Source organism: Bombyx mandarina, chromosome 05 (genome assembly GCF_030267445.1).
Source record: "Bombyx mandarina strain Sakado chromosome 05, ASM3026744v2".
In the NCBI taxonomy this organism is placed as follows: Eukaryota; Metazoa; Arthropoda; class Insecta; order Lepidoptera; family Bombycidae; genus Bombyx; species Bombyx mandarina.
Genome location: NC_143212.1, coordinates 15382891 through 15410675, shown reverse-complemented (window position 1 = coordinate 15410675; position 27785 = coordinate 15382891). Strand labels below are relative to the sequence as shown.

At 40.6% G+C, this 27785-nt stretch overlaps 3 protein-coding genes and 1 pseudogene across 5 annotated transcripts in view; 3 read left to right on the top strand and 1 right to left on the bottom strand.

Moving 5' to 3' along the window:
* LOC114242785 (cell adhesion molecule Dscam2) overlaps positions 1-27785 on the bottom strand; it is a 264526-nt gene that overhangs the window by 44922 nt on the left and 191819 nt on the right. For all 3 annotated transcript variants that reach the window (XM_089727900.1, XM_089727901.1, XM_089727899.1), the window contains exons 10-20: positions 24920-25073; positions 24302-24450; positions 23302-23392; positions 22671-22852; positions 21559-21704; positions 20706-20841; positions 20066-20185; positions 18867-19043; positions 18510-18654; positions 17723-17871; positions 17230-17437 (exon numbers count right to left, since the gene is read on the bottom strand). In XM_089727900.1, the coding sequence (XP_089584026.1) occupies positions 17230-17437; positions 17723-17871; positions 18510-18654; positions 18867-19043; positions 20066-20185; positions 20706-20841; positions 21559-21704; positions 22671-22852; positions 23302-23392; positions 24302-24450; positions 24920-25073 (1657 nt within the window). The remainder of the gene's footprint in view (positions 1-17229; positions 17438-17722; positions 17872-18509; positions 18655-18866; positions 19044-20065; positions 20186-20705; positions 20842-21558; positions 21705-22670; positions 22853-23301; positions 23393-24301; positions 24451-24919; positions 25074-27785) is intronic.
* LOC114242789 (15-hydroxyprostaglandin dehydrogenase [NAD(+)]-like) lies at positions 6696-7530 on the top strand (annotated as a pseudogene).
* LOC114242790 (15-hydroxyprostaglandin dehydrogenase [NAD(+)]-like) lies at positions 12556-13425 on the top strand. The gene has a single exon (XM_028174054.2). It carries the CDS (start codon positions 12556-12558, stop codon positions 13423-13425), a length of 870 nt encoding a protein of 289 aa, XP_028029855.2.
* Positions 15363-16559, top strand: LOC114242788 (15-hydroxyprostaglandin dehydrogenase [NAD(+)]-like). Its single transcript, XM_028174052.2, has one exon. The coding sequence runs from the start codon at positions 15586-15588 to the stop codon at positions 16453-16455; it is 870 nt and encodes a 289-aa protein (XP_028029853.2). The 5' UTR covers positions 15363-15585; the 3' UTR covers positions 16456-16559.

Sequence of the window (27785 nt, the reverse complement as noted above, 5' to 3'; positions counted from 1 at the left end):
GATGAGTTGGACGGGTAGAAGTTTAATAACGCGGTTAGATATATCGTCGGAACCGGGAGCCTTGCGAGGACGTAGGTCTTTGATCAAGTCTTTAACTTCCATCGGGGTGACGGGTGGTAACGCATCCGAGGGTGGCAAGGAGGCTCTGCGTTCTACCTCACTGTCTACTAATTCTACATGAACAGGGTCCACGGATTGAGTGCTGGGCGTGCACTGGGTTTGCAATGTATCGGCCAGCAGCTCTGCTTTTTCGTCATCATCAAAGGCCGCGAGTCGGCCTGAGGGGCCTACGAGGGGGGGCATAGTTACTACCGTATCCGATTTGAGAGTACGAGCTAAGCGGTAGTAAGACCTTTGGGAGGGCGCGAGTCCTTCTAAGAAATCAGACCATCTGGCATCTCGGACTTCGGCGATGCGAGACTTTACGTCGCGTTGTAGGGCACGCATTCGAATACGATTTTCCGCGGTAGGATACCTGTCGTAGGCGCGTATCGAGGCGTTCTTAGCTCTAAGGAGTTCCCTAATATCGTCGGACAATTTGAAGCGGTGAAGGAAGTCCTCCGCTACAACTTGTTTCGATGACCTATCTAATGTCGAGGTGATGTGTGATGTTAAGATGTCTATGGCTTCAGCGGTATCCTGAGGAGACGGGGTAGAGTCCGGGTTAAACGGGAGCGATGGTGGATCAGATTCAGCCAGGCTGATGCCCAGCGTGTGCCAATCCACCACAGTCCTCGTGACGGGAACGGAATCGGGAGCGCGACCGAGCTTCATGACGACGGGACGGTGGTCTGAATCTAACTCTGAAACTACTTCGATCGAGTGTAAGCGCAGAGTTACGTTTTTTAATAACGCTATGTCGAGTATATCCGGGCGATGCGCGATATTTAGCGGGTAGTGAGTCGGGGTTAACGAAGCGACGATATCGAAGGCGAGATCATCGACTAACGCGTCAAGCCGCCTGCCATTCGGGGTTGTGGTGTGTGAGTTCCACCTGATGTGTTTACAATTTAGGTCGCCCGCCAGAATGACAGAGCTCCCCATACCGAGCAGCGCCTCAATATCACTGCTTAGAACGATCTTATCCGGTGGAAGATAAACGGACGCGATAACGATCGGCGCGTGTCCCGTCAGTGAGATTCGGCACACTGATGCTTCGATATTAGCGAGCGCGGGAGGATCGAGCGGGACGCAATGCAGGGCTCTTCTATAGTAAATAACGGTACCACCACCACGGGCAGAGAGCCTGTCGTTCCTGACCATGTTATAATTCGCGATTTTAGGGTCACGGCGCGCGGGCTTAAGTAGGGTCTCCTGCACTAAGAAAATGTCAATTTGATGGTCACGCAAAAAATCACAAACCTGATCACGTTGATTTGCGAGACCGTAAGCGTTAAAAAATCCTATTGTTACGGATAAGGGTTTTATTCTACTAATGTACGCCATTGATTACCGGCGGAGTGAGGGGAGGACGTACGTATTTAACGACGCGTATACGTCAGCGTATTCTTGCACAACGGCGATGAAATGTTGTGCAGTGGAGGCGGCGCGAATGGCGTCACCCAAAGCGTTAACACGCTCAAAGTTGATCGACTGAAAAAAGTCAATCGCTAGAGCGAGATTTTCGGACGCGGTCGGAGGGCAGGTCGCGGGGGAGGGACGTATCGCGGGGGTGGGACGAGTCGCGGGGGAGAGAGTTGTAGCCGTGTTCGTGTACGGCAACGGTTTAGCCCAAGCCGAGACGCTGGGCACCGACGCCGGCACGAAAGCAGGCTTAGCCTTCGGCACAGAGGGTACCGTGGCTTTGATGTCTGGGCCGGAAGCTCGGAGGCGGTTTTGACGGGCGACGCGGCGATTTATTTTTGGAGCTCGGGGGCATCCACGGTAGTTCGCGGGGTGACCTTGTGTTCGGCACAGGACACAGCTAGGCGGTTCCGTCGCGGTTTTTTGGTGGCGAGCGCAGAGGGCCGTGGCGTGATCGCCCAAACACTTAACACATCGGGAGCGCGCGTGACAGTTACGGGAAGAGTGCCCGTACAGTTGGCAGTTATGGCACTGACTAGGAGTGCCTTTTTTATGGGGGACTTCGACGGCAATACCGGAGAGCCTACAGACGGTCCGAATGTTAAAAATTTGCTTACCCTCGGGGGTAGGCTGGAGGGCGACTAAAACCATATTGTATGGCTCCCTACCGCGGCCGGTGTGCATGCGGTGCACGGAATTTACTGGTAGGCCTTGTTCTATCAGATCTGCCTTGACGAGATCGGCATCTAGCTCCTTCGGGATTCCACGTATGACAACGCGGAGTTCGCGCTCCTCCTGGAGCGTATAAGTGTGGAAACTTATACGCTCCTTTCGGAGGTAACTTGAGAGGGCCCTATGGTCGTCGGGTGTCGTTACTTTTATTTGAATCCCGTTGGCGAGATTACGGGCGCTGGCAAAATTAATATTTTTGGCCTTAAGGGCCAGGGAAACTCGGTCCCAAGCTGCCTTTTCTTGAAGGATAACCGGGGGAGGGGTCTGAGTTTTAGATTGCGCCACCGGTCGCGGCGACGGAGTGGCACGGGCTGGAGGCGCAACGGGAGTCTGAGGGCGGGGGCGCGACGCGTTCGCGGCTTTGCTAATTTTAGCGGCCGCGAGAGCTCGAGACTCCGCGGCACGCTTCTTACCCTTTTGTACCAGGGTGAATCCATCCGTCGATGAGGCGGGGGCGAGGTCGACCTCCATCTCCGAGTCAGAGTCCGCTGCTGGAACGGTGGCCACGGCGGACGACGCAGTAGTTTTACTCGCCAGTATAGGCGACGCGGGAACGGCAGGCACGACGGAGGCTGCGGTGCTCGATGTAGACGCTTTGCACGAAGGCGACGCAGGAGCAGCGAGCACGGCGGAGTCTTCGAGAGAGCTCGCAGTGTGATTGGCCTTGAAAGCCAGAAACTCTGAGGCGAGCTGTGGGTGACGAAGTCGGAGGAATTCCACGAATACAGCGTCCATGATCGCTGAGTACCCAGGTGGGGCGGCCCCGGGTCTTGAAAACACTCGCCTTGCGGCGAGGCCCCAACTTCTCGGACCTGAGCGGTTCTATTGAACACAGGTGGCAATGCGGCACGATTACTACAGGACAAAGAAAAAGCACAACAAAACAGAAATTACAAAAAGAAGCAAAACAAATAAATACTTGCAGGAAAACACTTTGTCGGCAAATGTTCCACGAACACAAAAATAACTAAAACAAAACAAATAAAAGCTTCCAGGAAACACACTTGGTCGGCAGGTGTATCACGAACACAGGCCGCGCGAACAATGGCCGGGCTAACAAAAGCCGGGCGAACAAAGACCGGGCGATCGAGTGGACGATGAGCACGTCCGCACGTGACGGGTGCCTCTATCGGAATGATCGTGCATCCCCCATGCTGTCATCCGTATAGCAATGCATGCCGTCTAATGACAGCATGCCATTGATATACAGGATGAAAAGCCTGGATGGTAACCACTTAACACCAGGTGGGCTGTGAGCTCGTCCATCCATCTAAGCAATAAAAAATAAATAAAAAAAACCGTACTGTCGGTCACTGATCAGCTGGCGATCCTCAAGATACTTCAGGAGTTTCATATTTATTACTCGCTCCATCACCTTAGAAAGCAAGGAAGTTATCGCGATAGGCCTATAGCTCGATGGTTCCGACTGGTCACCCTTCTTGGGGATAGGGTGGACGTGGGAAAATCAAATCAAATCAAATAAAAAAAAAATTATTCAACATAAATGAAAGTACATACTTGTTGAACGTCAAAAGAACTACCGCCAATTCACAAGAACTAGCCTCCGTCCTGAGAAGAATTGGCAAGAAACTCAGCGGGCATGTCTTTTTTTTTTTTACATATAAAATTATTATTTATTTATTTTTTAATATTAGATTTTTTTAAATATGAATTTTTTACACTGAGTATTATAACGTAACAATTACTACAATATTGAAATGCCTGGAGCGAGCAACTCATTCCCACTTTGTGCAATCTTCTAGATAATCATTGACTTTATAGTAAGCTTTATTGCACAGATGTTCTTTAATAGTTTTCTTAAACCTATGTATATGTAGGTTCTGAGCATCATGTGGGATTTTGTTGTACAGGCGCACAGACAAACACCCGAATGAATTTCGTATCTTATGTAACCTACTCATCGGCACAACAAGCTTGTGTTTGTTCCTAGTATTTCTATTATGTATGTCCGACTGTTTAGGAAACTCCTCAATATGTTTACGAACATACATCAAATTTTCAAAAATGTACTGGGATGGCATAGTGAGAACTTTAATTTCTTTAAATTTCTCCCTCAGGGATTCCCTTGAGTGCATGTTATAAATAGCACGTATAGCTCTTTTCTGCAGAATAAATATCATTTCTACATCGGCCGCATTGCCCCATAGCAAAATGCCATAGGACATGACACTGTGGAAGTAACTAAAGTAAACTAAACGAGCCGTGTCCGCGTTTGTTAACATTCTAATTTTTTTTACTGCGTATGCTGCAGAGCTGAGCTTACTCGCCAATTTATGAATATGAGGTCCCCACTGCAGTTTGGAGTCCACTGTTATACCAAGAAATACGGTTGACTCAACAAGCTCCAATGATTCCTCAGAAACAATTACATCACTATCCACTTGTCTCACATTTAAAGATGGTTTAATACATTTTAAAGTAAATTTAATACATTTAGTTTTCTTACTATTCAATAATAGGTTATTGATACGGAACCAATGAACCACACACGAAATCGCATCATTCACTTCGTCATAGACTTGTAATTGTCGTTTAATTTTAAATAATAAAGATGTATCATCTGCGAATAATACGACCTCGTGTCGGGACTCAATAAAACTAGGTAAATCGTTTATATATATTAGAAATAAAAAAGGACCCAAAATGGAACCCTGAGGTACACCCATTTTCAACAAGGTGCCTGAAGATCTATTACCTTTCACATCTACTGTTTGTATCCGTCCTGATAAATAGGAAGTAATAAGTTCCAATGCACCATCCCTAATACCATAGTACCATAGGGCGATCTTCCATGAAGACGGAACCCTGTTAGTGCAATAAAAGAGGCGATACAAACGCGTTAGCGCAGGTGTCAGCTCAAGGGCGCACGTTTTCAGAACCACTGCGGGGATGCAGTCTGACCCACTTGACTTATGGACGTCCAGGAGTCATAGCTCCCGCCTGTCTGCACACTATGTGAAGCAGATCTCCGACAGGGAGCTATCACACTGGGGGGTGTTCGGTGGTGTGGCACCCCCGTCGTCGACAGTCGAGTTCGAGGCGAAGAGTTTGACCAGAAGATCAGCCTTCTCTTTCGCACTATGGGCCAGACTGTCATCGGACTTGCGCAGTGGTGGGAGATTAGACCTGCAAAAATTTCCTTCTCCAGCTTTAGCGAGCGACCAAAAAGCACGGCTCTCAGATGGATAGCTCTTTAGTTGCTCGCCAATTCTAGCAACGTGCAACGACTTCGCCTTGATAATAACCTTCTTGTAGGACCTGGAAGCGGCATTAAATATAAATATAAATAAAAATATAAATATAATTCGTCTCAGACGAAAGGCGGTAATAACCGCCTTTCGTCTGAGACGTTAGGGTCTTGACGTCTCCTGGCATCATCCCATGCCGTGTATGCGGACCGCTTAAGGTGTGTAGGATCCCTACTGGCATTGTTAAGCCAGGGTCTGCCGCGACCCCCCACGGGCACCTTAAAGGAGGGAATAAGCAATTCCATCCCCGGGAGCACCACGTCTTTAAGACGGTCCGCACAGACGTCGAGATCAGCAGAGGAAAAGCAGAACGGTCCCCAGGGGTAGGATGCGTAAAATTCACGCAATCCATCCCAATCTGCTGACATATACCGCCAAACTCTTTGATACCCGGTCGTGGTTCGACGACCAGGACGAGAGAGTGGTATGGCAGCACGGATAAGGTAGTGATCAGACGATCCAAGCGGAGCGTCGACAACCACACTGTGTCCGGCTGCATCGGTGGTCAGCAGAAGGTCCAACAGAGAAGGCTGGTGCCCCTCATTATCTGGGGCACGGGTGGGCTGTGTCACCAGCTGTGAGAAGCCGTAGGTCAGGGCGAAATCGTAGGCAGCCCGACCCAGGAGGTCAGTGGTTCTGGACCCCAACCACTCTTGGTGGTGAGCGTTAAAGTCTCCAAGAACCATCACCTCCGCAGATGGGTACTGATCAAGCGCGCGGCTAGTTCCCTCTTGCACATGCTCTATCAGAGCTGAACCTGCATCACTGGTGTGGGACCTGTACAGGCACGCGTAGACTCGGGGATAACCCCCGTGATCTACGTGCAGCCACAAGAGGGACAGGCCCCGCTGTTCGAGTTCTTGTTGTTGTTGTATTAAAACTAAATGTTGAATTACATTGTTTTAACATTGTTTTATTTCAAAGAACAAATACAAGGCAATCATTTATTTCTCTTATCGCAGTTAGCAGTAAAATAAATAACATACATTTTAATCTAATTATGATACTGTGATGGTGGGTTAATTAAATAAAATTCTTATCATTTAGTTACCACGACTCAAAAGAGGTACATCACCGCCAAGCAACATGATACATAGTGTGATAAAAACATTTTTTGTATTTTGCTTTGTAATAAATATTGCAAGTGCTCTGAGTGACTTAAAAAATTAAAACGAAATCGAAGGTAAGGTTGTAGTTGTTACGGGAACAGCACAATGTATCAGTTATGCTATAGCTGATAACTTTTTGAAAAACGGTGCAAAAGTCATAATCATACTTGACATAAATGTACCAAAAGGTATACAAGCTGCGAAAGAGTTAAATTCTAAATATGGAAAGAATAAAGCTGAGTTCATTGAATGCGATATTACTAAAGACTTGGAGAGGGTCTCGAAAATGATTTATAAGAAATACAAGTATGTGGATGTATTGGTTAACAATGCAGAAATAGGTGAAGAAAATAAACCAAGGAAACTCCTGCTGACAAACGCTTGTAGCTACTATTGAATTTTCTCTCAAGTTCATGGAAAATATGAGAGAAGACAAAATAGGCGGAAAAGGCGGTACTATAATCAATATAGCGTCAATAGTAGTGCATTATATTGATCCTTTCTTTCCTACATACAGAGGAACGAAATTTGCCATCACGGGATTCTCACGATCTCTAGGACACGAATACAACTACAAAAAGAACGGTGTGAGAGTACTAACAATATGTCCGGGAGTAACAAATACAACACTGGGTTCAGATAATCCCAAAATGAATAGTAAAGACGAAGCAGCTCTTGCTAAGGAATATCAATATCAAATTACACAAACTCCCGACAATGTAGGGAAAGGTGCTGTGGAAATATTCAAAAATGCTAAAACTGGTACGTCTTGGGATGTCGCGAATGAAAAACCTCCTGTTGAGTCGACTGATACGATAAGAGTTTTAAAAATTGGTGAAAGCCCTTGATCTTTTCTTTTAAATTTGTATAACGATAAGCCCGCGTGATCTGTTTTGTGCATAATTCTTGAATAATTCGAACGATGATTAAAAACAAAAATATTTAGCAAAAATGAATTTAATTTAAAAACAAAAATTAATGTAAAAAACATTTATTACTTCGTGTTAACCAATAAAGGTATAATTCATCGGAGAAAGGGTAGCGTCGTTTTCTTAGTAAACCTGTATAATGCCACAGTGTCATAGGGAAATGTGTTTCTTTTAAGTTGTGTGTTTTCTTCTTATTTAATACATATTTCAGAAATTGAAAAAAAAAAACTTCTAAATTTTACGTTCTATTATTATTATTATTTTTTATTGCCCTTGTAGGCAGATGAGCATAGGAGGTGGTGGTTCTTGGAGACTTTAACGCTCACCACCAAGAGTGGTTGGGGTCCAGAACCACTGACCTCCTGGGTTGGGCTGCCTACGATTTTTTTTTTTTTTTTTATTGCCCTTGTAGGCAGACGAGCATACGGCCCACCTGATAGTGAGTGGTTACCGTCACCCATGGACTTCAGCAATACCAGGGGCAGAGCCAAGCCGTTGCCTATCCTTTAATACTCTCCACAAGCCTCGTTTGAAGAAGGACATGACTGTCATAGCGCTCGGGAAACACCGTGGAGGGGAGCTCATTCTATAGCCGGATGGTACGTGGCAAAAAATACCTTTGGAAACGCACTGCAGATGACCGTAATGACTCCACATAGTATGGAGGAACTCTACTCCGGTGGCGGGCAATGCGATGGTAAAAACGAGATGATGGTATCATCTCGAATAATTTGTATTTATTTTTTGTTGCTTAGATGGGTGAACGAGCTCACAGCCCACCTGGTGTTAAGTGGTTACTGGAGCCCATAAACATCCACAACGTAAATGCGCCACCCACCTTGAGATATAAGTTCTAAGGTCTCAAGTATAGTTACAACGGCTGCCCCATCCTTCAAACCGAAACGCATTACTGCTTCACGGCACAAATAGGCAGAGTGGTGGTACCCACCCGCGGGGACTATCAAGAGGTCCTATCACCAGTAATTACATAAATTATAATTTTGCGGGTTTGATTTTTATTACACGATGCTATTCCTTCACCGTGGAATTCAATCGTGAACCTTTGTTGAGTACGTATTTCATTAGAAAAATTGGTACCCGCCTGAGATTCGATCACCGGTGTATCGCTCAACACTAATTTACCGGACGTCTTATCCGTTAGGTCACGACGATTTCAAAGTACTCCCCATGGAGCATGCGGTGCAAAATACAGAGGGAAACGAAATGCGTCTGCAGACCCAGAGGTTCCAAGCGATCTGTGAGAATGGGATTATCGACAATCCGAACGGCCCTCTTCTGTATGGAGTCCAATGGAAGAAGCTGGTATTTGGTAGCCTCGGCCCAGAGATGTGAGCAGTACTCCACGCGAGGCTGGACTTGTGTTTTATAAAGCAAACGTCTTTATCCAGGCGTGAAATACCGCTTCGCTCTGTTAAGGACTCCCAGCATTTTGGATGCCAACTTGACTTTGCCTTCCAAATGACTCCGAAATTGGACATCGCTCGAAATGTCGACCCCTAGTATCCCAATACTCTCGGAAAGTTGCAGGAATACTCCTTGGAATTGCGGCGCCATGATAAAGGTGTCCTTCTTATCAGTGAACGCGCAAACTTGTGTCTTTAACGGGTTGAATTGAACCAAGTTCAATTCACCCCATTTGGAGACTCGCCCCAGAGAGTTCTCCATTTCAGACACAAGTTTTGATCGTCTCTCTTGCACCACGCTCCGAGAGAGACTATGATGGTCGATATATCGTGCATCCCCCGTGCAGCCATCCGTATAGCAATGCATGCCGTCAATAGGAAGCACTTCATTGATATACAGGATGAAAAGCCTGCGGGAAAGCACCGAACCTCATGGAACGCCAGCGTTAATGGTCATGGTATCAGAGCAGTCACCGTCTAAAACGACCGTGATGCTCCGCCTATCCAAAAAGCTAGCGATCCACTTGCAGAGACCCTCGGGGATTCCGTAAGATGGTAGCTTTGACAGAAGTGCCTTATGCCAGACCCTGTCGAAGGCCTTCGCGATGTCAAGGCTCACAGCAAGAGCCTCACCCTTGCTCTCCAAGGCTTTAGCCCACCTATGAGTATGGTATACAAGAAGATCGCCAGCTAAGCGACCATCATGGAAACCGTACTGTTGGTCACTGATCAGCTGGCAATCCTCAAGATACTTCAGGAGTTGTATATTTATTATTCGCTCCATCACCTTCGAAAGCAAGGAAGTTATCGCGATAAAACTATAGCTCGATGGGTGCGACTAGTCAACCTTCTTGGGGATAGGGTGGACGTGGGCGGTCTTCGATGAAGACGGAACCCTGTTAGTGCAATAAAAGAGGCGTCAGCTCAAGGGCGCACGGTTTCAGAACCACTGCGGGGATGCAGTCTGGCCCACTCGATGGACGTCCAGGAGTCAGAGCTCCCGCCTGTCCGCACACTGTGTGAAGCAGATCTCCGACAGGGAGCTATCACACCGCGGGGTGTTCGGTGATGTGGCACCCCCGTCGTCCACAATCGAGTTCGCGGCGAAGAGTTTGACCAGAAGGTCAGCCTTCTCTTTCGCACTATGGGCCAGACTGTCATCGGACTTGCGCAGTGGTGGGAGACTAGACCTGCAAAAATTTTCTTCTGCAGCTTTGGCGAGCGACCAATACGAGCAACCATAAAAAAAAGAAATCGTAGGCAGCCCGACCCAGGAGGTCAATGGTTCTGGACCCCAACCACTCTTGGTGGTGAGCGTCAAAGTCTCCAAGAACCACCACCTCCGCAGATGGGTACTGCTCAGTCACGCGGCTAGTCCCCCCTTGCACATGCTCTATCAGAGCTGAACCTGTATCACTGGTGTGGGACCTGTACAGGCACGCGTAGACTCGGGGATAACCCCCGTGATCCACGCGCAGCCACAAGAGGGACAGGCCCCGCTGTTTGAGTTGTTGTTGTTGTTTTATTAAAATTAAATGCTGAAATACGTTGTTTTTACATTGTTTTACTTATTCTGGCCATAAATACTGTTACAATTAAAAATAAACAAAATATTACATTTGAATTTGAAATCTGTCATTTTTATATGATTGCTCATTGAGTTTTCTCATTTTGACGCCAATACATTGTACAATATTTTGCGATATTAAAATGGCGTGGGATGATAAAGAGAACCGAATCGCTGTGATTGCATTACACAAAGTAGGTATGGAGCCAAATGCAATTTTTAAAACTCTCCATACGCTTGGTATTAGTAAAATGTTTGTGTACTGGGCTATTAATAGGTGCAATGAGACCTCCTCTGTTTGTGACAGAAAAAGATCTGGCCGTCCACGTAGTGTTCGTACGAAAAAGGTGGTCAAAGCAGTAAGGGAAAGAATTCGAAGAAATCCTGTCCGAAAGCAAAAGATTTTATCTCGGGAGATGAAGATAGCACCTAGAACGATGTCGCGTATTTTAAAAGATGACTTAGGACTTGCAGCCTATAAGAGTCGTACTGGTCATTTCTTAACTGATAGCACGAGTCAACACCAAATTTAACTTTGATTGCAAAGCATAAAATTTCGGTATTTTAGATCGTAATTAGACGAAAAAAAAATACATGGCATGAAACAGTTTGCTTTTGAATAAATTGACCACGTATGAAAAAAAATGCTTCAGCATCGTATTTCCACTTTCGTGACATTTTAAGTTTTTCTGGGCTTGTACAAAACGCCTGATAGTTGCTTATGACTCGAGTGCCATCTAGTGGCACTGTGTAAACGTAAACACCCCACTCTCATAGCGTGGTTTTTCTGAAAGTATTAAAATTAATTAAAATTTATAAAAAAAAATAAAAATGAGTATTATTACTATAACTGTCACAAAAGCAAACTTTATACCAAAAAAAGGTATTTTATTTTCGTTTTTGTGAATAATTAACCGCAAAAACCTAGTATAAACGCTAGGACAGAGAACGAATTTTTTTTTGTAGAGTTGTGTAATTTAGAGGAGAATAGGGTGGTAAAATCGAAACATCTACTGAAGCGGTACGCAAAGGGAGGTCATAGAAAAATTTTGTTTACAGATGAGATTTTTTTTACAATTGAGCAACGTTTTAACAAACAAAATGACCGTATTTATGCTCAAAGCTCTAAGGAAGCTTCCCAATTAGTCGACAGAATGCAATGTGGGCACTATCCGACTTCAGTGATGATTGGTGAGGTATTAGCTATGAAGTTGAAGTATTAAGAGCCAGATGGTTTGGTGAGGTATTAGCTATGAAGGAGTGACTGAGCCATACTTTTATGAAAAAGGTATCAAAACATCGGCACAAGTGTATCAAGATATCATTCATGAAAAGGTAGTGAAGCCCCTTAACAACACCGTGTTCAATAATCAAGAATGGTCTTTCCAGCAAGACTCGGCGCCAGGTCATAAAGCTCGGTCTACGCAGTCTTGGTTGCAAATGAACGTTTCGGACTTCATCAGAGCTGAAGACTGGCCGTCGTCTAGTCCCGTCTTTATCCACTAGATTATTATTTATTGTCAGTTTTAGAGAGTACGGCTTGCTCTAAACGCCATAATAATTTGGAGTCCCTAAAGCAATCCGTACGTACGATTGGCAGTGAAAACATTTTCCCATGGAAAGAGTGCGTGCTTCCATTGTTAACTGGCCTCAACGTTTAAAGGACTGTATTGCAGCCAATGGAGACCACTTCGAATAAGCTTTTTATACTTTAAATTGTTTTATATTTATGTATTAAACTAACACATTGTAAAAGTAATAAATGTTATTTGCAATAGATTTTACTTTTATTTTTAATTGTAACAGTGTTTATGGCCAGACTCAATATTTCAAAGAACAAACACAAGGCAATAATTTATTTCTCTTGTCGCAGCTAACAGTAAAATAAATAACATTAATTTTAATGTTCATATTTAAAACACTGTAATGGTGGGTTAATTAAATAAAATTCGTATCATTTAGTTACTACGAGTCAAAAGAGGTACATGACCGCCAAGCGACATGACAGTTAGTTTGATAAAAACATTTTTCGTATCTTGCTTTGTTATAAATATTGTAAGTGCTCTGAGTGACCTAAAAAAAGAAAACAAAATCGAAGGTAAGGTTGTAGTTGTTACGGGAGCAGCACGAGGTATCGGTTATGCTATAGCTGATAACTTTTTGAAAAACGGTGCAAAAGTCATAATTATACTGGACATAAATGTGCCAAAAGGTATACAAGCTGCGAAAGAGTTAAATTGTAAGTACGGAAAGAATAAAGCTGAGTTCATTGAATGCGATATTACTAAAGATTTGGAAAGGATCTCGAAAATGATTTATAAGAAATACAAATACGTGGATGTACTAGTTAACAATGCAGGAATATTTAAAGAAATTAAGCCAAGGAAACTCCTGTTGACAAACGCAGTAGCTACTATTGAATTTTCTCTCAAATTCATGGAAAATATGAGAAAAGACAAACTAAGTGGAAAAGGTGGTACTATAATCAACATAGCATCGACAGTAGTGCATTACATTGATCCTTTCTTTCCTACATACAGAGGAACGAAATTTGCCATCATGGGATTCTCACGATCTCTAGGACATGAATACAACTACAAAAAGAACGGTGTGAGAGTACTAACAATATGTCCGGGAGAAACAAATACAACACTGGGTTTAGATAATTCCAATGTAAATAGTGAAGACTCAGCAGCTCTTGCTAAAGAATATCAATATCAAATTATACAATCTCCCGATAATGTAGGGAAAGGAGCTGTAGAAATATTCAAAAACGCTAAAACTGGTACGTCTTGGGATGTCGAAAATGAAAAACCTCCTGTTGAGTCGACTGATACTATAAGAGTTTTAAAAATTGGTGAAAGCCTGTGATCTTGACTTTTAAATAAGTATCACGATAAATTAGTTTGATCTGTTTTACGCATAATTCTTGAATAATTCGAACGATGATTAAATACAAATAGCATTTATCAAAAATGAATTTAATTTCAAACCGAAATTAATGTAAAAGACAATTACTTCGTGTTAACCAATAAAGGTTATTCAAACCAAACCAAACCAAAAAAATACACCTGTACCTAGTCCAGCTATAAGTTCTGTTACAAATGAAAATGCATTTTTGTTACGCAGTAGTGTAATATTATTAAAATTTATACCTACATATTTATTAAAGTCTCAGCAAAAAATAAATATTTTTTTTTCGAAATGGCCACCTTTGACTTTTATATAGGCCCTTAATCTATTTGGTCACGATTTTTTTTAATGCTTAGATGGGTGGACGAGCTCACAGCCCACCTGGTGTTAAATGGTTACTGGAGCCCACAGCCATCTACGACGTAAATGCGCCACCCGCCTTGATATATAACTTCTGAGGTCTCAAGTACGGCTGCCCCACCTTACAACCGAAATGCATTAATCACTGCTTCACGGCAGAAATAGGCAGGGTAGTAGTAGTACCTACCCGCGCGGACTCTCAAGAGGTCCTACCACCAGTAATTACGCAAATTATAATTTTGCGGGTTTGATTTTTATTTTATTACACGATGTCCTTCACCGTAGAAGTCAATCGTGAACATTTGTTGTTTCCAAGGGAAGTTTCGCTACTGCTTGCTCTAAAGATTTTTTAAGAGACTCAATGTCGCCGTGTCGCTTAGAGCAGGCCATGTCCTCTAAAACTGACTATATTTTGAAGTTTAAAAGGTTTAGGTCTGGGCTAGATGAGGGCCAGTCTTCACCTCTTATAAAGTCCGGAACGTTGGTTTCAAGCCAGGCTTGGGTAGTTCGTGCCTTGTGACCAGGTGCAGAGTTCTGCTGGACAGTCCACGGTATATTTTAAAAAGTGTATTGCTGAGAGATTTCACAACATGATTCAAGACTGTATTTTGATACACTTTAGCTGAAGTTTTCACTCATTTTTCACAAAAATGTAGTTTTGTGACTCCTTGATAAGACACGTCCCACCAAACTATCGCTGACGCAGGATGATGGCCAAGTTGTACATTTCCAACTACTTGAGCAACAACAATGAGCGTACACTTTATCATTTAGTTTATAGTGTAGTTTGTAGTGTTCTTCAATCGTGAAAAATTTTTCATCGGTAATGAGAATATTTCTGTGCCTTTCACCTGCGTACCGCGACAGAAGGCATTGTGATCGATCCAGTCTCTTTAATTGTAAAGATTAATTAAGGGCATGTCCTGTATATCGACGATAAGAACCAAGCTTCAGGTTTTATTTTATAATACGCGACAGAGTCCTAACGGGAATTTTCATTTCTCGGGATAAGATTTTTTGCTACCTAATGGAGTTTCGACAAATTCTGGCTTTAACAGCATTAACGGCCTTTGTAGTTCTAACAGCACGCGGCCGCCCCGATCTTTTCTGGTCTTCGATAAATAGACGAAGTGTTTTTGTATCTGTTGATAGTACGATATACGAACATACGGCTGATACCAAGGTTTTGTATCCCGAATATGACTGACGGCTCCATACCCACTTTGTGCGAGGCGATTACTGCAATTCTATTTTCTTTAACACCCCATTCCATATTGTAATTTGATAATGAACACGAAAAAATATATGAAATGGCGCAAAATCGAAAGAAGTTTTTAAAATAATATACGTGTTCCAAATTCAAAGTAATTAAAAAGTTGAAAAAAAGAATAGTTTTTATGTAACAGTATTTATGGCCAGACTAGTTACATTGCCGCAGTCTCATATGGAAATGTGTTTGTTTTGTGTTGTGTGATTTCTTTTTATGTTTACATTTTACATTTTACAAAAATAAAAAAACAATACTTCAAAGCTTCATGTTCTTCAGTATTTCAGAAATACATTATTTCAAAAATTATTTTATTTCAAAGAACAAACAGTAGGCAATAATTTATTTCACTTGTCGCAGTTTTCAGTAAAATAAACATCATAAATTTTAATAATGTACATATTTACAATACTGTGATGGTGGGTTAATTTAATAAAATTCGTATCATTTAGTTACTACGAGTCAAAAGAGGTACATGGCCGCCAAGCAACATGACACTTAGTTTGATAAAAACAATTTTCGTGTCTTGCTTTGCAATAAATATTGTAAGTGCTCTAGGTGATATAAAAGATGAAGACAAAATCGAAGGTAAGGTTGTAGTTGTTACGGGAGCAGCACGAGGTATCGGTTATGCTATAGCTGATAACTTTTTGAAAAATGGTGCAGAAGTCATAATTATACTTGACATAAATGTGCAAAATGGTATAAAAGCTGCGAAAGAGTTAAATTGTAAGTACGGCAATAACACAGCCGAGTTCATTGAATGCGATATTACTAAAGATTTGGAGAGAGTCTCGAAAATGATTTCTTTGAAATACAAATACGTGGATGTACTAGTTAACAATGCAGGTATAATTGAAGAAAATAAACCAAGGAAACTCTTGTTGACCAACGCTGTAGCTACTATTGAATTTTCTCTCAAATTCATGGAAAATATGAGAAAAGACAAACTAAACGGAAAAGGCGGTACTATAATTAACATAGCGTCAACTGCAGTGCATTACATTGATCCTTTCTTCCCGACATACAGAGGAACGAAATTTGCAATTATGGGATTCTCACGATCTTTAGGGCACGAATACAACTACAAAAAGAGCGGTGTGAGAGTATTAACAATATGTCCGGGAGCAACAAATACAACACTGGGTTTAAATAATATCAAGGTGAATAGTGAAGACGCGCCCGATCTTGCAAAAGAATATCAATATGTAACTATACAATCTCCCGACAATGTAGGGAAAGGTGCTGTTGAAATATTCAAAAACGCTAAAACTGGTACGTCTTGGGATATCGAGAATGAAAAACCTCCTGTTGAGTCGACTGATACGATAAGAGTTTTAAAAATTGGTGAAAGCCTTTGATCTTTTCTTTTCAATTTGTATAACGATAAATCAATTTGATCTGAAGCGCATAATTCTTGAATAATTCGAACGATGATTAATTAATACAAATAATATTGAGCAAACATGAATTTAATTTAAAATAAAAATTAATGTAAAAAACAATTAACTACCTCGAGACTTATAGATTCACCGGAGAACGGGTAGCGGCTATTTCTTAGTATTATAAATACATATATACTGCAACTAGCCGTACTCGCCCGCTTGGCTGGGCATTTAAAATTAACATCATTATTTATAGTCATTATTATTATTAGGGAGTGCAACACTCATATAAATATTAGCCTATCCATTAAGTACATGTATTTTCTACATGGATACCAAGTTTCAAGTCAATCGGATGCATGGTTCAGTAGTTATAACAGAACATCCGTAAAAACCACTGTAGATTTATATATTAGTATAGATGTAGATTTATATATTAGTATAGATCACCAACTGACACCTTTACTGTGGGTATGGCTGCGTGTACAAGTTTACAATATACATATACAGTACCTACCTCAGTACCTCCATCCAATTTATTACTGCAGCGAAAAAAACATGTGTTCCAAATTGAAGGGTGGGTAACTGTTATCCAATAGATATTTTGACCTCATGTCTTAAAGTAAGCAGTAGCTTTTACGTTGTGTACTTATTTGCACCGGTGAGCGTATTACACCAGGTGGGCTGCGAACTGCTTCAGCCGTTTAAGTAATAAAAAAATATGTTGCTTTATTCAAGCTACTTGATTACCTTTCAACAACTTTATCCAAGGGAATATCCCGAGCGGGAGCATCGATCCAGTCAGCGTTGTCCGCGCGCGTGCTCTCACCAACCACCCGGTATTGGAGTCGATAGGTCCGGAGCTTAGCGTTACCGTCGTAGCCGCGACGCCAGGCTAGAGTGGCTCCACGACCTGATCTTTTGGCTACGTGCAAACCCAGTGGAGCCTCGGGAAGTTCTGTGTAGATTTAATATTATATTTACATCTTACATTCTTTGTGAACTCATATATTGTGTTGAAACAACTTACAGAGATCCTACAATTTAATAGCTTTTTAACTCCCAACATCACTATCGGATTTAGTTTCAATTATCTGTTCATTTTTGGAAATGTTATGTAAAGCATTCATTCATTGATGCGAATATGTGGATGTTAAATGGTTTTTCTTGTAATACCATTGAGTTATTTAAAAGATATCCGTAATTATTTTAAAACAGTCAATCAAACCAAATTTCCCCATACCTTGAACAGCCAGGTATATCAATAGTTCATCTCTCCCATAAGCGTTCTCAGCTCGACATCTGTATACTCCTGAATCATGACGTTCAGCGTGAGCTATTGTAAGCTGTGAACTGACACCGCTTTCTGATCTCTTTTCTGATACGGATACCCTGAAATAAAAGGTTTATTCTCCTAGATATGAGAATCATGAGTGAAAGTAGTTTATTTTACATTTTTTTTTATTGCTTAGATGGGTTGTCGAGCTCACAGCCCACCTGGTGTTAAGTGGTTACTGGAACCCATAGACATCTACAACGTAAATGCGCCACCCACCTTGAGATATAAGTTCTAAGGTCTCAAGTATAGTTACAACGGCTGCCCCAGCCTTCAACCGAAACGCATTACTGCTTCGTGGCAGAAATAGGCAGGGTGGTGGTACCTACCCACGCGAACTCACAAGAGGTCCTACCACCAGTAATTACACTAATTATAATTTTGTGGGTTTGATGTTTAGAACACGATGTTATTCCTTCACCATGGAATTCAATGGTGAACATTGGATAAGTACGTATTTCATTAGAAAAACTGGTACCCGTCCGCAGGATTCGAACACCGGTACATCGCTCAACACGAATGCACCGGGCGCCTTAATTTATCATTTAGGCCACGACGACTTCTATGTATCTTCAAATTAGTACTATATCTACCAGAATGACCCGAAATATCCCGAGGGTCAAAGTGTCAGGCAATAGTCAATGTCAATGTCAAGTGTCAATAGTTCACCCAGCTCCCGGAGACTAATACCTACCGGTAAGTAGTAAGGTCCACTCTTTTCATGTTGTGCGTCCATTGCAGCTGTATAGGAGAGTCGCCTCTTGCGTCGCAATGTAGAGTTGTCTGTGTTGTACGTTTCACCGTCATGTTACGTGAGGAGAACTCAAAATGAGCAGGTTCTGAAAAGGAAATAATAAACACGGCGATCGGAATAAACACGGCGGTGTAAAGGATAATAAGGAACAGAGTTTAGAAATAGGCAGGGCGGTGGTACCTATCCGTGCGTACTCACAAGACGTCTTACCACCAGTAATTACGCAAATAAAAAAATTGCGGGTCTGATTTTTATTAGTGGCATTAAATTCGTATATTTTGATTAAATCAAGATTACCGTTAATTGAAATCGTGATAATTTTGCTGAGGCCCCTTCCGATGCCGTTAGTGGAGGAGCACATGTACTGTCCCTCGTGGTGGTGCGCGGCCGCGGCGATGCCCAGGGACCCGTTGAACAAAATCGTGAACTGAAGATCGAGACTGGAGACTGGACGAAAATCTGTCGCTCCGGTCCCTGAAAAACAAAATTCCGTTCTATTTTAATTCCCGTAAAAATGGAAAAATACTCGAAAACGCTATATAAATATAAATATATAATAAATAGCCCAAAGGTAGTTGTTAGGTATTGTACGTCGGGTCTTAGGGGTGGCGCCGCGAGTCTAGTTGTAGTGTTGACCGCGGGAACCCCCTACTCTGACTGGGTTCTGACCCCGGGGGGAGATTGGACGTCGGGTGAGAGAGTGCAAGGGGAGTCGTTTGGTGGGTTTGACCCTAAAATTCCTTGGGCCCGCGGTCTGCTCCCAACACCTTGCAGACCGTCAAGTCCCACATACCCTACGTGCCCCCCAGGCGCGGGGTCCTGGTAGGAGTTTCGCCCCCCGGCCCGAAAAAAAAAAGATTTTGTACACCGGAAACATTCTTGGAAGACAGCCAATAAATACACTTTTAAAATTTATATCATCGCTACAGGATTCTTTATTTTTCAATATATTTATAAAATGCTACTTGCCTAATTCTATTCCGTGTTGTCGAAACTAATATCCAAAAATGGTTAATTTTGCGTTAACAGAATATAATTTAAAATATTTTACATCATTTCAGATTTTCTCCACTAAATATCCTTAAATTTTGTTACTTGTGGTCAAATCACTCTATAGATATTTAGATAGTTTATTAATTTGAAATTCTGGCGTCTGTCCATTAGATTTATAGATATTAAATTCACTTAAATAAATCTAGTAATAGTATAATAATCTAGTAATCTTTTTTTTTATTGCCCTTGTAGGCAGATGAGCATACGGCCCACCTGATGGTGAGTTACCGTCGCCCATGGACTTCAGCAATGCCAGGAGCAGAGCCAGGCTCTGCCTACCGCTAAGTACTCTCCACAAGCCTCGTTTGAAGAAGGACATGTCATAGCGCTCGGGAAACACCGTGGAGGGGAGCTCATTCAAAAGCCGGATGGTACATGGCAAAAAAGATCTCTGGAAGCTGGCAAAAAAATCTCTGGAAGCAGCAAATCTACGGCATTCCTACCGTGGCCTTTCAACCAGGTAACCCTCGGCTCCGGGTAGCCTTTCGTGGCGCAGTTTATTAGTATCTGGGTGCCCAATAGCGCGGAGACATCTTGAGGCTCGTATACCCAAGATGGTGCAACTGAAAAAGAATATTCGGAAGATTAAGCTACAAGTCACTAAATATTTATTTGGCTACAAATTCTAAATGAGACACAAAACATTTTAAGCATTAGGCTAGAAATTCTATTCGCTCTGAAATGACTCGGTTTTGTTGTGTATAAACCCTTTTTGTGACTTATATCACTGTTTTGCATGACGTTGAGTTTTAGTTCATATATTTTCATCATAAAAACTATTAAGGCTTGACTATATATGGTGACTGATACAGTGCATTCACAAGAACAGCTATAACTGATCGATGATGTATGCCTTAATCATCCCCTAATTAGCTCGTCAAGCAATTTAGGCACTATAAATAAATAGACATACAATAATAATAATTTTGTAATATTTTCTTCCTTTCTTATTTATTATGGTTTTAACTAACCTTAATTGTATTGATCACTGTTGTCGTTTTGTTTGTTTCTTAAAATGCTTTACCAACTTCATCTACGAATGAATGTATTATTTAACTCTCTCAAAATATCATATCCTTTTACCTTTAACAGCGAGTCTCGCTGTGTGGTTGACTTCGGCAGCCGTGTTGCTGGCGACACAGGTATAATCACCACTGTGCTTCGACGTGACATGGGAGAAAATCAAAAAGCTAAACTCGTCGAGAGATTTCTCTTGAACCTACATAACAGAGGTTGAAGTTTAGAAAAAAAAATTTAAACAAAATTATTTTAATACGCTTTTATTAGCTTCAGACGTATGTATGTAACGGAATCTTTGAATATGATTTTCACCCCCTTCAAAACGTCGCATTAACTCGAAATTTCGTATTATTTTTAAGGACCGATGACAATTGAATAATAAAAAAAAAATTGAAAAAATTGAAAGTCAACTAAAAAATGAAAAATAAATAATAGTTTAAAAAAACTAACAAAATACGCTTTTATATAAAATCCAACTAAAAAATAGAAAATATATTTTAATAAATTTGAATTAAAAATAGTGTAAGTAAAAATTATTTTACTGTAAAAAAAAGCGTGGGGTGCACGGTATCAGTAGTTATAAATGTTTTATGAACAGATATGAGTAGAAGGGTTATTTTGATAATATCCTGAAAGGAACCCCACGCTTTTTTTTTAATTATTTTTTGAAATAACCTTTTAAAACGGCTGTGCTTGGTTATTTTAGTGCTAAAAACTGAGGTTGATAATGACATTTGCCTTTAAGACTAAAACTGAACTTAGTTCTACATACTCCCGTACGCGTGTCTTCTGGATTGTATCTACACAAGAGCTGTTATAAAAATACCGATTTCAACAAATGGATAACCAATCACTAGTATAGCATAGTCCCAAAAGTTACATAGTATTATAGAATACAAAATGCATATCTATAGACCTGCAAGCTAGGCGGTATGTGTTGTCCATCCTTCAGCCAAGCGAAGTAAACGGGCTTGTCTCCGGAAGTTATACCGCATAACACTTGTATAGAACTGCCTTCTACTAAATCCGTTGGAAAGTTGAATCCCGCTATTTTTGGTGGATCTGAAATAACTTTTGTTTTACTTCAAGATGCATTAGGAAACTTTGAAACGCTTATTGATTGCGTAACTTGAGGGTAGTTATGCTTAGCTTTAACCAAATCAATGATATCGTGGAGAGAATTAATTTAAAGAAATGCCGACTCAATATTTGTTCATAAACGACTTTTTTTCTTTTTATGTAAGATTTTGTGTATTCACCAAAGTGAATTTACTACTATAAGTTTAATATAATAATTACAAAGAATTGATTATAATAGTTTACTTAGTGCACAACATACATGACAGAAATTATCTAATTTTGAAAACAATTGTAACCAATCATAATAGTTTTTTTTTTTAAACAATCACGCCACGTTAACTGTTCCCGTGGTAAGTTTGTAAAGAACTTGTGTTACAGGTACCAGATAACGGAAATAAATGTAATATTTTTATTATACACATACATATATTTAATATACATCCATAACCCTGGAAAATACATTTTTATATTTATCATAAAAATATCTTCCCTTGGCGAGATTCGAACCCGCGACTCTCTTGTGTAGTGACCATGTCACTTACCACTACACCAGACGGCCGTCAAGCATTATGCAACAAAAGTTAAATTCACAAATATTTATAAATTTAAATAGTTACTGGTAGTGGGGGTTACTATTAGCCAGCACGTGGAGAAACCAACAAACAGTCATACACTGTGGTTTAAAAGTTGGTAGAACCGATGTACGATTGAGACTTTGGTCTCATCTCTCCAGGTATCTTGGCATTAAAGTTGTGATGTCTGCGGGCCACCATAAAAATATAACAGCAGATGGGCTGTTGAATCATCCAAAAATGAGGTATAAACGAACATTCATGGGAAAACTTAAACCAAATACCCATAATGTGATTATTATTCTAATTCTCCTTTTCTAAGGTAAATTTAGTTTGACATAATTAAGAATTGCATGGAATACTAAAAATCCCTTACTTCGTACAAATATTTGGATATCCTTCTGAGCGTATTGTCCAGAAGGCGATGTGACTCTGCAGGAATATACAGCTGCGTCAGCTGGTTCTGCCGGCCAGAGCAGCAGATCTCCAGACGCACCAGTTAATGCTCGACCACTGCTGGACGTTAGATCCATTCCCCCTCGTTGCCAACGGATTTCACTGTAAAGGGATATAGATATATGCCAATTGAAACAGCTTAGTTCAGAATGAATAATCTCTGAATTTCTAGAAAGATTTCGAATCTTATATGAAATTTACACTTCTAATTAGAAAATAAAAACTTCATCTAAAATATTACCAGGATTGACTAAATTTTAAGCGACTAATCTGTGGTTTTGTTCTGTGTTTCCAAAACGCTACCTGCGTTTTTGGCTAAGTGAATAAGAATTAAATAAAAGAAAAATTACTGTTGTTTAATCCAACAGACAAGAACAAAAATCTAATTAAAAGTTAGTTGTCTCAAATATTGTAAATTAAAAAAAAATAATCTTAAATTACTAATAAATGTATTAGAATATTGTTAATTTATTTAAAACTACTTGAAAACTAGAACATAAATAAACTCAAGGAAACTTATATTTTTACTAAGAAAATGCACCTCCATCAACCTGATTGGGAATCCTGAATATGGGCAGTAGACGGTCGTGTTCACACCTGCGACCACGCGGACGGGGCCGATGCTCCTTATTGATGGGGGACCTGCAGAAATATGCCCAATTTATTATATATATCCCGTTCGGTACAGCGGCAAGTTAGAAAGATACGATGGCTGTTGTATCTGTAAAATTTTGATGCTTACATAAAGCTTATGATATCTAGTTGGTAATGGGTGATTCTGGGACATCACATGGATAATGCATAAAATACTGCCATTGATTTTGAGATCTGAGTTCAAAGTCACAATGTATAACAACAGAATTAAAATGCATGTAAATGGTCACGATACGACCGACGCTACCTTAACATTAGTAACGAAAATGTGCTGGTTGTTAATGTATTTATTTAAAGCAATTGATACCGACGATTACTTAAAACAATTCCGCGATGACTATCCTGCTATTTCTACTGTGAAGCAGTAATGCATTCCGGCTTAAAGGATGGGTTTACCGCCAATTGCCCAGCTAAGCCGAGTGTTTATTCACCCGTCTAAGCAATAAAAAAACACCGGCCACAGAATTTTGCCTGGACATGATCGGACCAGTCGATACGAATATACCAAACATCCTATCCACATTAGGCCCGACGTATCTTAGCATTTCAGAGCTTATTCTTCAATTTTCTTTTCATTAACTACGTATAGCTTTTCGCTAAAGTCAATTAAAAATATGTAAATAAAAACAAAACCCATCGAAGTACTTTATTCTTAAAACAGTAAACTGTTCATTTCTGTCTACTACTGGTTTTATTATTATTAACGTAATCTAATAATCTAAAAACAGATCAATAAAATTAATCAATTCCATGGTGATGTCTATTTTTATTCTGAACTCTATAATTCAATTTTTATTAAGCTAATCATTTTAATTGCATAACCTCTTTGAACAAAACCAAGATATTTGCTTAGGTAATACCCTGCTATATTGAAATTATAAACATCTGAAATCTTACCGTACACATTGAGTCTAGTTGAATGGTCGACAGAGCCTCTGGTGTTGTGAGCTCTGCACGTGTATCTTCCACCGTCTTCAGGTCTCACCGATGTTAGATTCAAGTAAGTCACTACGTCACCATTAGTATTCACGAATTGTGTTATGCTCCTGTGAAAAACGAACGTTTATTAGTATTATCAATATCATCATCATCATTAGCCCTCAGTCATCCACTGGTAGACATAGGCCTCTCCTAATCCACACCACTGAGCCCAGTCTTCGGCTCTTCTCGTCCATCCCTTGCCAGCTACCTCTCCCTGCTACGGCTCCCTGTACTATTTTAGAAATTGCCGCCAATTTACTTACAATAATAATATTATACATTTCTTCTTTAACCTAACATTAAAATTTTGTAAATATAGTAATACATTTTTTTTGTACAGCATGAAAATAGAAGGATATGGTCGTACCGAACTACATAATTTGTTAATGAATCCAGATCCAGATCCAAAAGTAGGAGTAATGAACTTATCTGGTTTGGAATGTAACTTTACCTGGAGTAATGATGGCTAAGAAATTATGGATGAAAGATGAAAGAAAAGATGAAAATTATGTATTATAGTAAAATAGCACCAACCTCTGAGGGTTGCTGTGATCTTCAATAGGTTGACCGTCAAGCAACCATGTGAATCTTGGAGGCGGCGATCCTGACGCAGCACAGTGAAGTGCTAATGACGGACCAGGATGTAACGCTTGTTCTATAAACGTATAGTGTAGTTCTGGTGCTGTATCTGGGAAGAAAAGGTCAGATGTTGATGACGATCCTGATTACTAACTAGAAGAAACATTAAGGTTTTTTTTGTTATGTCCTTGGCTGTGTTCAACACCGCAATGAATTTTTCATTCCAGAGTCATGGGATGTTAATGTTTATTTGATGAGATCAACGAAAACAATTTCCCAGAGACTCCTAATCGAACATATGGTCATAAAACATTAAACTACTTCAAAATTCCGATAAAAATACAAAGAGAGCCAACTTCATCCGTAGACTCAAAGGTTCCAAGTTAACCACAAAAACAAAAGTTTAGGAGAATTAAGGGTATTAAAATATTAATTTATTTATTTATTTATTGCTTAAATGTGAGTTCGTTCACCCGAACGAGCTCACAGCCCACCTAGTGTTAAGTGGTTATTGGAACCCATAGACATGTACGACGTAAATGCGCCACCCACCTTGAGATATAAGTTCTAAGGTCTCAGTATAGTTACAACGGCCGCCCCACCCTTCAAACCGAAACGCATTACTGCTTCACGGCAGAAATAGACGGGGTGGTGGTACCTACCAGTGCGGACTCACAAGAGGTCCTACCACCAGTAACAATATATAATTATACAATAGAACATAGCCAAACAGTTCATTTATTCATAACGACCTGTTGTGAATATTACTGGTTTTATTTCGATCACCAAACACTACATCAAATTTATCATATCAACTAACCTAACATGATTAGGGGAATAAACCCAAACACTGAATTATGACAGCCAAGGGATTCATATATCCCACGTCATTATCAGATATGAAGATAAATTTATGTAACCACAAACTTTACGGTTAACTTGACATTGTTAAATAAGTTAGTAAGTCGATACCTTAATTTGCTTTTTACCAATTTGTTCATGCATTGCGTAATCGTTTTGGGCACATTGCAAGTACTAAGATAATGTGTTCCTATTGTTACTCAAGGGACGACTTCAGAGGTGGAATCCCGAAATGTGCATACTTTGATGGTAGAGCGTGTGGTCGAACGTCATGGAAAGATACCGTTATCCTATTTCTGTCTATTAAAGATATGAGATACCAAAACAGGTAGAAATATTGTCCATATAGGCCGAGAGATAATCAAGTATATACTACCAATTCTGCTGATGATAGATATTGAGATATAGAACCATAGTAAAACAGTAATTGATGATTATGACAATAACATATTATGATAAAAGCATGAGCATGTTATCAAATAAAAATTGTATAATAATTAATGCCACATATTTCCGATAAATTAATTTGAAATTATCATGATTTTACTAGAGAAAAACCATTTGATTCTCAATACCAAGAAGGGAAATTTCTGTATAATAAAATAAAGGAAAATTTAGAGGAATTACGAGCGTCTAAATTGTTAAAGGGCAGTCGGCTTTATTGCGATCCTCGTGCAGCCGGACATTCTGACAGGCGATTTGTAATCATATGGTATGAGTCAGAAGCTGAAGCGATAATCAATACTAACACAACAGTGGTTTTTACGGATGTTCCGTTATAACTACTGAACCATGAATCCGATTGATTTGAAACTTGGTATCCATGTAGAAAAGTACTTAATGGATAGGCTAATATTTATACAGTGTTGGATTCCCTAATAATAATGACAATAAAATATAATAATGTTAATTTTAAATGCCCAGCGAAGCGAGCGAGTACGGCTAGTCAATACTAATTTTCTGCTTTAATTTCCGATTTATAAACTCCTTTACGTTACAGTTTTCGTGCTAACGAGCGAATAATGTCAAATGGCAATAAATATTTTGAAATGCCCATCAAATAAGAATCGCAACGTGAAAATCAATTTCAGATTGGAACCTCTTGGTCTGCGGAGGGACTTCGGTTCCCTTGGTATTTTGTACCGTATGTTCCATGGGGAGTGCTCTGAGGAATTGTTCGAGATGATACCAGCATCTCGTTTTTACCATCACACCGCCCGCCACCGGAGTAGAGTTCATCTGGAGCCACTGCGGTCATCCACAGTGCGTTTCCAGAGATCTTTTTTGCCACGTACCATCCGGCTATGGAATGAGCTCCCCTCCACGGTGTTTCCCAAGCGCTATGACATGTCCTTCTTCAAACGAGGCTTGTGGAGAGTATTAAGCGGCAGGCAGCGGCTTGGCTCTGCCCCTGGCATTGCTGAAGTTCATGGGCGACGGTAACCACTCACCATCAGGTGGGCCGTATGCCTGTCAGCCTACAAAGGCAATAAAAAAAATAAAAAAGATACCCGGCGATGACAGTTGACTAATTGTATCGCTTCAACCATTTAGATAAATTATTTGCCAATGTTTTCATTACCGAAGTTCCATTCTATTTATGCGCTTTTTGAAGTTGAATTTATAATTTTAGCCTATCTAATCAGACAAAACTTAATTGTTTTTCATTAAAAGTTTATTTGCTATTTTTCCAAAGCAAACAGTGAAATCAATAGAACAACAATAAAATTTTTGTAATGAAATACGTACTCAACAAATGTTCACGATTGATTTCCACGGTGAAGGAATAACATCGTGTAATAAAAATGAAACCCGCAAAATTATAATTTGCGTAATTACTGGTAGTAGGACCTCTTGTGAGTCCGCACGGGTAGGTACCACCACCCTGCCTATTTCTAGATGTCTATGGGCTCCAGTAACCACTTAACACCAGGTGGGCACTTAACGCCAGCTCGTCCAA

Excerpts from the sequence above, each read along its gene's own strand:
- LOC114242790 (XM_028174054.2), top strand. The coding sequence starts at position 12,556 with ATGACAGTTAGTTTGATAAAAACATTTTTCGTATCTTGCTTTGTTATA.
- LOC114242788 (XM_028174052.2), top strand. The coding sequence starts at position 15,586 with ATGACACTTAGTTTGATAAAAACAATTTTCGTGTCTTGCTTTGCAATA.